This window comes from Halyomorpha halys, unplaced genomic scaffold, assembly GCF_000696795.3.
Source record: "Halyomorpha halys isolate HHAL.00 unplaced genomic scaffold, Hhal_1.1 Scaffold306.1, whole genome shotgun sequence".
In the NCBI taxonomy this organism is placed as follows: Eukaryota; Metazoa; Arthropoda; class Insecta; order Hemiptera; family Pentatomidae; genus Halyomorpha; species Halyomorpha halys.
In genome coordinates this window covers 250,958-263,796 of record NW_027106917.1, presented here as the reverse complement: position 1 = coordinate 263,796, position 12,839 = coordinate 250,958, and the positions used below count along the sequence as shown (strand labels likewise).

General features: G+C 30.6%; 1 protein-coding gene across 1 annotated transcript in view; it reads right to left on the bottom strand.

Moving 5' to 3' along the window:
• LOC106681048 (zinc finger autosomal protein) overlaps positions 1-8,551 on the bottom strand; it is a 17,594-nt gene extending 9,043 nt beyond the window's left edge. The window contains exons 1-3 of the mRNA XM_014421166.3: positions 8,215-8,551; positions 3,693-3,746; positions 17-70 (exon numbers count right to left, since the gene is read on the bottom strand). Of these exons, the coding sequence (XP_014276652.1) occupies positions 17-70; positions 3,693-3,746; positions 8,215-8,227 (121 nt within the window). The 5' untranslated portion in view covers positions 8,228-8,551. The remainder of the gene's footprint in view (positions 1-16; positions 71-3,692; positions 3,747-8,214) is intronic.
• Between the last annotated feature and the right edge of the window lie 4,288 nt (positions 8,552-12,839).

The following is a 12,839-nucleotide window of genomic DNA, read 5'->3' as shown; positions in this document are numbered from 1 at the left end:
AAATTGGAAAACTTACGAGTAAGCTCAGTTTCATCTTTTCTTTCTTCATTTATAATAACGCCTTCATTATCTGAACAATTAAAATTAAATTAATAATCTCAACAAATAACAAGCTATGACCAAAATACTATAAAAGTAAACCTTGCAATTTTGGTTTTATGATTTAATATCTTAAAAAAAAAATTGTGGCAACTGTGGGATTGCCCGATAGGATAATGAAATGAAATGATGTATTTAAATTTTATAAATAATGATATCCATTTCACAATAAAACAATAACATTTTTATTTATTTTATTTTATTATTTAATTATAATTATTAAATAATTTCTTATTTAATAATATGATTCATTTTTGAATTTATTAAAAATTTTGAAATTATGATTTATATTATGTGGTTTTTGACGCTATTATTTCTACTTTTCCCCTCTCCAATTCGGTGAAGCATGAAGATACAATCTTGAACTACAGCTCAATACAAAGAGGAAGAAATACGGAACGTTTCCTTCACTTACAGGATGTAACTCAGATGTTTTTGGTTTTCAAGATATTTTAATATAAATGTTCAAAACCTTGTTTTCATTAAATTGTTTGCACTATCCTTTCCACTTCTTAATGTCAAGATGGAATTTTTTTTTTTTAGTTTTTGGACCAGTCGATTTGTGTTTTAACTTATGCATTCCCTTAACTTATTTATTCATTAAATTATTTCTTTTAACTTATCTATTCATTGAAGTATTTCTTTTAATTAACTTTTTTCTTTTTCTAAATCTATATATTTATTCTTTTTAAATTTATTTGTTTCTTTTTATAAACTGATCTACTTCGGTGACTATTATGTCTCTGGTTTGACTTTACGTTGCTGTCTAATGATACATTTGTTTATTTATATTGGAAGGAGATAGTTGACCGTATAAAGTAGATTGGAGGAAGATAGTCCGGGTGGCGGTCAATAAAGGTATCAAAATAGTAATAAAAAACTATTTATTGTTAACCAACGTTTCGCCCAATTTTGCAGAGCTTCGTCAGGGCTAATAAGAGTGAGGTTCTGATGTCACATTTCAGACAACACACAAGAGTGTGTAGACAAGTATTTATTGCAAAAGGAAGAGGTAGGGGAAAAAAAAATTGTTGTTATTAATAATTATCAATACTAATTAGATAGTACCTAAGAGAAAAAAATTAATGCAAATTATTTTCAATATTAGTGTAGAAATAAATAATAGTAGAATACCAATACAAATTTATTGTAACTATTCTCAAATTTAGGTATTGCTATGAGAAAGTTAGTTTTAGCAGCCTTGAGTTGCCGTATCGTTCCAGCCGGTACCACCTCAAACGGTTTCCTTCCATTTGTAAACAAAAACGTATTTTTCTCTTTACGATCGCTGTATAAATGCCATAATTTCACGGAATGTCTCATTGGTTTCAGTGGACGGTTCTACAAGTGCCTATAAGGCCACATTTTTAAAAATTTATCGTTAACTCATATTTTTGCATCTTATTTTCCTTATTATTGGATTGGTGATTTTTTAACCTAATTTCAGTAACTTCTATTTTAGAAAAAAAGAAAATGCACTTTACAGATCCGAAATCGGACCATCCGTTCAAGAGTAAATAGAAAAGTAAATTCTGGTGCGTCCCAGGAAGGGTACATTTAGCCTTATATCATATGAATATATGTATTGTATATATGTCCGATCACAGATTGATTGGTATGCTGTGTATTGTAGCAACCTAATGTATTTGGGAAGCATGGCTACATAAAGCATTTCTCTCATTAAAAAGAGGAGCGATAACCATTCACATTTATAGCTTAAGGCTGGAAATATTATAGCAATTGAAATAGAATAGCCAAAGTCAATTTTAAGCAGGAAAATTTTTATACTGCAATAGAATAGGAGAAGGTAACAGGAGTACATTCAATCTCCTATCACAATATAAAAAATTTCCAGCTAGAATAGAACAGCATTGCTCCCTCCAGAAATTAATTTACTCCCATATATTTTTTTTTCCTTGAGTTGTAGAATGTCGGTACAGAAGTTTCACTTCAAAAAAAAATTTTTTTTTTGGCTGTATAGGGCTCCAATGGGAGTCTTGGCCGAAAAAAAAAACAAAAAAAACTAATATTTTTTTTCCAAAATCAAAAACTTTTATTTATTTTAAGAAATTGTATATTTCTTTCATATTTATAAATTTGATGGTTCAGTTTTACAAAAATATCCATTGTCTTCAAATTTATTAATTTCTAATTTTTTTATTCTCCCTACCTATACTTGGCAGACTCATCAATTTTGACTAGCAATTAATTATATATAGTTTTCATTAAAGTAATCAAAAATTGCGGTGAAATAACTGACTTTTTTTTCTCTTTTACTGGAATCGCTGTCCCATAACCAAGTTTCAGGAATCCTTGGTGTTAAAGCCCAAAACTGTATTTTTCTTTTCTTTAATTTAATTTCATTATACTTCCAAGTGGTTTTTATTTTTTGTTAATCATAAGTTAATTTCCTTTTTTTTAATAACCATTCAGTCTTTATTTTTTGTTTAATTAAAATTAAATTAGAATTTATTACGCAAATGAGGAGGTTTGTTTTGTTGCGTGTATAATATAAATACATCGCTGCGGCTCGGCACATATAACAACATTACAGGCTGCAATGGAAGTACGGCCTGTATACGGGGACTGATAAGCCAGTCAGAGTCTAGAGGCTGAGCCAGAGTTGAGAGGCACCGCTTTTGAGACCATAAGAATTTTTGGGGTTCGTTTCAGGACCCTCACCCACCCAATTTTCAACCAATCATCTACATCTGGATGACGGCGGATGTTGCGGAAGTGAGATATATAATTGATATGCGCATATTGACCCCCCTGGCCATCTACTGTGAGTGACCTTTTTCTCCCATTCTTTCACCGAACTTCATATTTTATTTTTATTTGTTTCTAATTTACTCATTATTTCTTGTGTAAAGAAAATTGATTTTTATTTTTTGTTTATGGATATATATCGAAATATTTTCTCTTTTTACTTCACAATTAACTCTTTTTATTTTTTTTATAACAACAAGCAACAGTTCATTTTATTTTTTATTTCTTTATATTTTAATTTAATTAAATTGTATATCAGTTGGAAGGTTTTTTTTATTCTCTAATTTTTCCTTATTATTTTTGTGTTTTTATTATTCATTTCAGGTCCTCCTTTTTTTATTTTATATCACCCGAACCAGCGAAATTTTTTCTTTGGGGAAGAGGTAGGTTTTTTCATTCATGAAATGCCCCTCGCCCCAATAATTATAATAAATTATAAAAGTATGCAATGAATGAAGTTTAATTAATGATAGAATAATTAATAATAATAAATAATTAATTAAGTTGGAATGAGTGAATGTTCAAAATTTTCATGGAAATGTTATATACTATTACAATTTCTCCAGTAAAAAAAAAAAAAGTTATTAATAAACTTAAGCATTTTTGATGCGCAGTTCAAAAATTATACATTCATGGTACATCTTATGGTTTAACATCTTCATGGTTATTATATGTTAACTGATTTCTCTTTTTGGAGAATAAGAAAAAAGTATTACTACTTCTATGAAATGATTGCTTATTCACTAAAAATTAAAAACATAATGAGGATTTCAGTAAAGTAGATAAAAAAAAAATTGTTTTATGAAAAAGAAAATCAAACTTACGAGTAAGCCCAGTTTCCTCTTTCCTTTCTTTTTTTATAGAAAAAACTGCATTACCTGAAAAATTAAATAAAAGGGATGACAAATATATAATTTAAGACCTACGATTTAATTAAACCTTGAAATTTTGGATTTATGATTTATCGTCTTAAAAAAAAATTAAACCTAGTTAAACTAAACTAAAATTAAAACTAGTTTAATAAGCTATAAAGTAGTTTATGATGATTATCTTCATAGGAGTAATAGTTGCCAAATTTATATTCATGTGTGAATATCTTAAAAACTACTATCCCTACGAGGATAAGTGTCATAAACTACTTTATAGAAAGTTAAATTTCCTTAATTTTGAGTGTTGGCAGACATATGTGCGTCTTATGGATCTAGAGATATATTATTTCAAAAATCCAACATTTTATACGAACAACTATAAATTAATATTTTATGAATTTATTTAATCAAATATCATAAAAACTACTACTCTTACAGAGATAAACATTAAAACTATTTTATAGTAAATTTAACTAGCTTCAATTTGAATGCTAGCTGACATCTATTCGTCCAATGGTTTCTGAAATAAAGTTTTTCATAAATCAAAGTTATTGTCCGAACAACTATAAATCAATTTATTTTAGCAAATATGAAAACTATTACTGTTACTTTATCCTACAAAGATAAAGGTTAAATACTTCTTTATATTCCATTAAACTAGCTTTAATTTGAGTGCTAATAGACATCTGACGTGACATAGTTCCTGAGATATAGATTTTTCAAAATAAATTAATTAACTACTAATCTTTCAGTAGATTTTTAAGAAATTTTGCTTTTAAAAAGCTATATCTCGAGAACTATTGGACGTAAATAGCTCTTTTAGGGTTAATATTTCAGCAAATTTACTCTTCTTTAAAGTTCTACTGATTTTTTAGTGTTGTTGTTAGTTTTTATGATATAGTGCTCCGAATGAAAAATTAATGTTTTTTAAGGTTTTGAAACAGCCGCCCTTTTTTATTCCCCCTACCTATACTTGGCAAACTCATAAATTTTGACTAGTAATTATACCTAGTTTTCATTAAAGAAATCAAAAATTGGGGTGAGATAACTGCCTTTTTTTTCTTCCCGGCTCTTGTACTAAAGAGGATAGACCTCTCAACAGATTTGACAAATATCCTCAGATATACACTAACATCAAATTACCACAAGTAAACGTTGTAGGAATAGAAAATTAAATAATCTAAATATAAAATAAGTTAAAGAGAAATGAAACAATTAATTTAATGATGGGAAAACCGCTGACCTAAGATTTTGTTTTTGATCTGTTGGTGAACTAATTTGAATTCCACACCCTTTATACAATTTATTTTATCACTACACTTTAATACTGTTCATTATGTTGATAATGGGTATATTTTAATATCTTGAACAGTTCTAAACATTATATGAATATATATCTAAAAATTATAACTGTGTGAACATATATTTCATTTAAATAAAAAGAACAGAAAGATAATAATTAAATAGAAAGATCTGAGTCAGGGTGGCCCGCTATGAGCATTTTTCTGGCCTGTGAGATTCATCACACTATTACAAAATATACTTATTTTATAACAGTAGATTGTTGACCGAGGATAATACATATGAGAGGAATAAGATTGGAGGTGCGGTTAGTGAAGAACACAAATAAGTAAAAATGTATATATTAGTGCCAACATTTCGGCCAGAAAGCCAAGCCTTCATCAGAGCTAAAAACAAAAAACTAGAAAACATTTTACTCTTCTCATACACCCATTATCTTAATATAATACTTAACTATTTATAAATGGAATTTGGTCCAAATAAACTCAAATAGTAAATTGGTGTACTATTTTTATTTGAGCCAACGTTTTTCCCCCCGTCAGGACTAAAAAAGATACAAACACTTAACATAAGTACAAAAAAAAATAAGTTGAAAATAACAAGTTTATACAATGAAACGTAAAAATTAAAGGTTATAAACAATAAATGAAATTGGTAATAGTAACAGATAAAGAGAAGAAATATTAAAGAAAATACAAATTAAGAGATGAAAAAGGATAAGAATAAAATCAAATGAAAATGAATGAGACAGAATTTATACCTGTTTTAACGGAAGTCAAAGTCAGAGTGAACCGTTTGAATTGGGAGTAGTCAGGGTGGCAGTTAAGTACGTCACATTTGAAAATAATTTTAAAGTAAACAATGTAAAAAATATTAAAATTAGGTAAACAATAATAATAGAGGGGAAGAAGAAATATTTTTAAAAAAATAATAATAAAAATAAATAAATAAAAATTCAAATTTACATGGATAGAAAAACAAAGTTAAAATAATGGGAGACAATAAATGTAAGTGATGAAGAAAAACAATATAGCAAATGAGTGGGGAATTCCCCCAGTTCCAGGGGATGCCCTGCAACATGGGGGCGAAATGTTGGCTCAAATAAAAATAGTACACCAATTTACTATTTGAGTTTATTTGACCGCACTCAGACCAAATTCCATTTATTGATACACACGGTCAATCAGCAATCTTCCAATTAAACTATTTATGTTTTTCAATACTTTAATTTATCCATAATAATAGTTATTTTCTAATCATTTTGTATATCGTTTTATTCATTGGTTGTCATCTTGTTTTTAGTTCTCAACCTTGATGAAGGTTTGGAATTCTGACCGAAATATTGGCACTAAAAAATAAGTATTTACTTATTTGTGTTCTTCACTCACGCCCCTCTCTCCCTCCCTCCCCCCAATCATTTTTTCCTATATATTTATTTTATAATGACCAAAGTAGGTGAAGAAAGATATATTAATAAAATACATTATTTCTGCAAGCATATATTAAAAAATTAAGTTAATTATGAGAAAAAATAAATTAAAATTTAAAATAATATTCTTCCAAACCGATTCAGTAATTCAGAGTAAGACAAATACAATAACATAAATGAATTATAATTATGAGAGATAGTTAAGCGTGGATTATTTATACAAGGAGAAGATGGTTGGGGGTGTTAGTAAAAATAAAACACAAATAAGTTGATGTAACTTATTTAATCATGCCGATGTTTCAGCTAGAGTTTCTAGCCTACACCAGGGCTAAGAACAGAACAAGTAACAACCAATGAATATAGAAAATAAAAAATAAAATATAAACAAAATGACATAAAGTGAATATTTTACAGAAAGAAATTAATAAAATGAAGTGATGAGAAAAGTATAAAATAAAATGTATAGATAGGTAATTGGATAAGAAGATAAAATAACATAATTAAGGAAATAAAATAAAAATGAAGTTATATAATGCAAAGAAGTATGGATATATTAGTTATTAAAAATTTAAAAATTAAAATATGGAATGAAAAATAAAATTGAGAGAAAGAAAATATAATATAAAATTGATAAAGAGGCAAAATATAAGTAAAGTTTAACAAAAGAAATTAATAGAAAAAAAAATTATTTTGAAAACGATAATAATATAAGTTGAACATAACTTACGTGCGTAAGGAAAATTGAGAAAAGAAGGGGCGGTAAAATAAAGATAGGGAAAAAATAAAAAGAGAATAAAATGAACCTGTTAGCTTGAAATCTAACTGCCAAGTGGTATATTGCGCCAACAGCGGCCAAACTCCGAATTAAAAAAGACGTTACAAGAATGACTAAGAGTTTTTAAGAGGAAACGTTCCGGATGGGTAAACAGTAAAAAGTAGAAAATATTTAGAGGAAGAAAGCGTGAGAGAGGGTGGTGCCTAATGGTTTATGGAAAATGTTAAAGATATATATATGTACAAGGATGACAAAGTAACAGAAAATAACAAAGTGTCATGAATATTTAACAAGAGTAAAAAGAGGATACATATATAAGAGGGTGACGACAAATGGGCCAGTCTGTTACCTTGTTCTGTTCTTAGCCCTGATGAAGGCAAGAAACGTTGGCACGATTAAATAAGTTACATCAACTTATTTGTGTCTTATTCTGACCACGCCCCAACCATCTTCTCCTAGTATAAATGAATTATATTCATTCCCTTTCATGCTGGAATCGAGATGATCCAAGAATATCTCCAAATGAAACTGGTTGACTTACGGTCCAATATTGAATTAAAACTCATTTTTGAAATATCAGAATCAAAAATAGATCTTTACAACATTTGCGTCACATAAGAGAAATTTTCCAATTAAAAAAATCTGGCACAAAAAGTATAAGAGCTTTTAATTCAATTCACACCAGTAATTTTTTTTTTAATTAACAAACATAATGGAAGCTAGTCAAAAACAGTAATTACAATGTGGAAAAATCAAATTGTGAACAATTCGCAAAAGCTAAGAGTGGAGACAAACATCAAACCAGCACAATAAATATATTTAAATGATTTCTATTTTTTTACTGCTTTTATATTTCATTTTTCGTGTTCAAAGGAGTTATGATACATTTCCAAACTAGCCCACAAGCTCATTTTTGTTGTTATATAAATACAATAATCAAGTAGAAAAAATAAAATAAATGTCTTACTAACCAACAAGATCCATTGTTATCAAACAAATATCTCACTATTAATGTAGAAATACACAATAGCAAATTGATATACAAAGTTTATGTAGAGTTTCAGTTAAAATATCAATGTCTCATATGAGTTCTACAAATCAGGAATTGTTACTTTTACTTATTTAGTTTCAAATTTTCGTCACTACATCAAAACAAACTAATAACAACACTGATTCCAAAACAAATATGAAAAGAAATGTCATAATAGGCAATTTCTTGGTCTATCAATAACAAACAGTAACTTCCAAACAATCATGAACAAGTAAACTTCATCAAATGACCGGGAAACAAAAGGTTTGTTTCAACAACTATTTCTGACAGTTCGAAACTGTACAGAGCATGCGCAGTACGGGGTTCAACCTCCTAAAACCTTTAATGCGCATGCCCTGTATAGTCAGAAGTAGTTGTTGGAACAGACCTAAAATTTTCTCTTTGACCACAGTAAGCGCCAGTGCTCAAGTTTATACATAGAAGTAGTATCAACAGCGAACTTATCTAATGAAAGAAAGGCGTTACGAGTTAAACTTCATATTTAATTGCTTTATAGAATTAGTTGGTAACCGGGATAAAACAATGCTTTTGCAAAATATCTCAGAAATGGAACTGACTATTTTAAGGTAGGTAGCTTAAATAAGGGTTTACTAAAAAAAAAAGTTACAATCTGATTCTATACATAGACAAGACCTCATAACAACAGGAGATTATGGAAGAATGGGTTCAGCGATTCACTAGTGTAGCTTTGAAGTCAAAGGGGACATGTCGTTGCTATTTTTGAGGTACGTTATCATGTTCACGTTCTGAGCTATTTAGGAACCTTTTGACGATTTCGATAGCTAAGGATCTCTACTTTCAGGATATTCCTGGGGTTTTGTTTGAATTCGTTTTCTTTCTTTTTTTTTAAGGGAAGTGGATTCATTTTTGTAAAACGCCTTAATATGGCTTGTCGATTCCTTGGTATGCTATATTAGGACACCCTTTGTTTCATTTAGTTTTCGAGCATATTTTTCATCTTAAAAATGCTGATTTTTTTAGTAATTGATTGTTCGCTGTTTTGATATTTCTTTCTAAGCAAATGGCTTCTCTACCAGTTTAAGAAAGAGGAAAATAAACAGAAGGACAACTAAAAAATGCATTGAAAGCGATCCCACAAAATTACTGAGCTGTTTGGGGTCCCTTGGGCATGTGTCAAACTTATTTCCACCAACTGTATGGTGAGCATGACAGCCGACTTGACAGGATATAAGAGCTTAGAATATGAAGAGTAACCTACTAAATTTATTCATACGATATTAATGTAATAAGATTCATATTAATGTTGTTCAAAGTGAAGGTATCATCATTATTTTTTACCTTCATTACCTTTTTTTTTACCTTTTTACATTTTACATTACCTTCAATTTTTACTAATGGTGAATATGCCGATATGTTGTTTCTGTACGGGTTTTGCAATGCTAATGCAACCCGTCGTGAATATGCCAGGCGATTTCCGAATAGATTATCAAACAAGTATATCTTTCCACGTTTCTACGTCTTAGAGAAAATGGTACATTTGCTATAATGCCACGTGATAGTATTTTTTCCCCCTTACGAAATGAAGAAAGGAGTGCGACCATAGTACAATATTTTGATGGTAATCCATCTGGCAGTGTACGAAGAGCTGGAGTAGAATTAAATATTACGCAAACTACAGTATGGAGAAATCTCATTGCTGATGGACTTCACCATCACTTCATTAGCAACGGGTACAAAATTTATTACCGCAAGTTTTTTGGCAAAAAGACATTTTTCAGATTGGTACTTAAATCAAGTTGAGCATAATCCACAATTTTCAGGAAACATTCTCTGAACAAATGAAGCTACCTTCACAAGAAGAGGTATCTTCATTCAGAAAAATAATCACCTCTGGTCGCAGGAAAATCCCCATTCGATTCCTGAGCACCATTTTCAGCATCAGTTTCAGTGCATGTGTGGTTGGGGATAGTATACAATATTTTAATAGGTCCGCATTTCTTGCCGCCTCGACTCAATGCGGGCACATTTCTAGAATTTCTTAATAAAGATTACTATAATTTAGTTGAAGACATTCTACTACAACTGAGAAGGGACATGTGGCTTCAATTAGATGATTGTCCTGCACATTACGGAAGAGGTTACGACAATGGCTGAATGTTAATTATCAGGACCAGTGGCTTGACCTACACCACTGGATTTTTTTTTTTTTTAAGTGACATTTAAACAAAAATTCTATGCAAGGCTGGTCATTGAATCTTGTGAATCAATAATACATAAACAGTGCCGTTCTGCCACTGCTGCTGTTGAAGAAAGATGCCGAGCCTGTCTTAATCCTCGTGGAAATTACATTTAATATGAATTTATGTTTATGAATAATTCATAACAATGCAAATTTTTAGGTGTGAATATCTCCTAAACAAAGCGTTTGCGAACATACCTTCAGAGGAAATTTTTTTTCAAAGCATTTTGAGGGTTTAATAAGGTTCAAAATGTGCCGGTGATATAGAAGGAATCGCTAGATGGGGTAGAACATGGTATCCGCTAAACTACCTTGGAACGGTGTAAAAAACGAATAGGATCTTTTAATTTGGAAAAAAGATAGGAAATTTTGTTGTGAGCCAAGAAGTAGGGTGGGAATAGTGGATCTTAAGGATTTTTGAATATTGTCAGAAAGAATGGGGACCAGTACTGAAAGTGGTAGAGTGGTTTGAGAACAGGAGGAACTGGAGTAACACGGTTAATGTAAGAATCAAGTAGTTTGTTACTTTATGAGAGAAATTCTTGTTGAATAGGATCTGTTAATGCGTTGTATGTTGGTCTGGTGATCTTGAGGGTCAGAAAGAGAAAAGGATCGGTGGATAAGGTTCTTAGCAACATTGATAATTTGGTGATAAGGGTGTTGAGAAAAAAAGTTGAGGTGTCTGCCAGAATAGGTAAGTTTGGTATACCAATCAGTGGATAGGGACCCATCGGGATTTCTGATAATAAGTAGGTCAAGAAAATGGAGAGAATCAGTTTCACCTTCAACAATAAACCGAAGAAGAGGGAGGTAGGAGTTAAAGGCTGCTAGGATCTCCGGGATTCTGTCAGGATTGATGACAAGGAAGAGATCATACATTTACTTCTTAATGAAAATAATGTCTGAGAATAGAGGTAAAGAAAACCACACGTTACTGAAATGACTATTCAAAATTATCGATGTATTTTTCACAATGCTTTGTAAGGACCGATATTTTAATATTGAACATTCATATTTTGAAACATCGATGTTTTATGTAGTTGATGTCGAATTATTTATTACTATTTCAAAAAATAATAATTGAGACTAAAACATCGAAAGTGAAACATCGATGTTAAAAAATCAACGGCTTAAAAAAATCGATGTTAAAATCATCTATGTCCATGTTGCATTCTTAGTCTCAGCTGTACATAGTATTCTTGTTGTGTTAGTGTTTAACAAGTTGAGGTAGGTACGGTACTATCTTTTCTTCTTGCCCTAAAATTAATTAATTAGTTAGTTCTTATCTAATATCTTGTGTAATATTAAGATGGAAATATTGTTGAATTAGGAGACTTCAGTTTAAGTGAGATATCTAGTTCGTGTACACGTGATTATGGCGTGCCTCATGGAGACAGGACTGTGTTGTGCTCTGATGGTTTCTTAGCTAATGTCTGGTCCTCTATTAACTAATAAAAACATATATGCCAATTGTTAATCCTTCCACACGTTGGCAGATGATTAGTATTCTTTTCCCCCATTAACACTTATTTTAATATATTCATCCTTCCTGAGAAAAGTCATAATTATTTTACCATGAATCTGTTGATTGTAGGTAGTAAATAACTTAAAACCATAAAAAAAAGAAGAAGTTAAATTTAGACATTAAAAAAAACCTTTAAAATTAAGGTTGACATTAAAATGTCAAAGATAAATTCTATTTCTATATTATGTTTCTTCTTCTATTGGCATAAAAATAGTCTTCAACCATGTTTCTCAGTAATAAAAATCTTCAGTTGAAAACGCTATCCACCTCCAGTGGCACTTTAGCCTATCATTTGGATACACACCATCTTGGTACATTCTTTAACTACCTACTTGCTATTCTCTCTCACCTTCATGACAGCCTATTCATGTACAAAATGATCTCTTGTCTTAGTATTTAGTTATTTGATGAGCATTGTTTATTTATTTTTTGTTTGTTTAGAATATACGACTACTATGGCATATCTACAGCAGCCACTGGAGCGAATTACCTTGCTATGCCGTAAATCAGTTCTCAGTAAGATTTTGGCTGGTGCTGATTATGGTGCAAGAGCTAACATCTACCAAGGGTCTACAGCTAATGACCTTGAGTTAAACAGCGCACAATGTCTCCTGCTGGCATTTCTCCAGTCCTTAGTGATTGAAGACATCACATCATGCTGCCTGCTGGCCGATGTCTGTCACCAGTTACAGCAGCTGCAGTCCGAATACCTGAGGGTCTGGCTGACTGGGGATTTCGTGTTCCCTTACCAGGATATGGAAAAGGCGGTGTCTTTACTCTCAAAGCTATTGCAGACGGGTGTATTAAAGCTGCCTTCCCA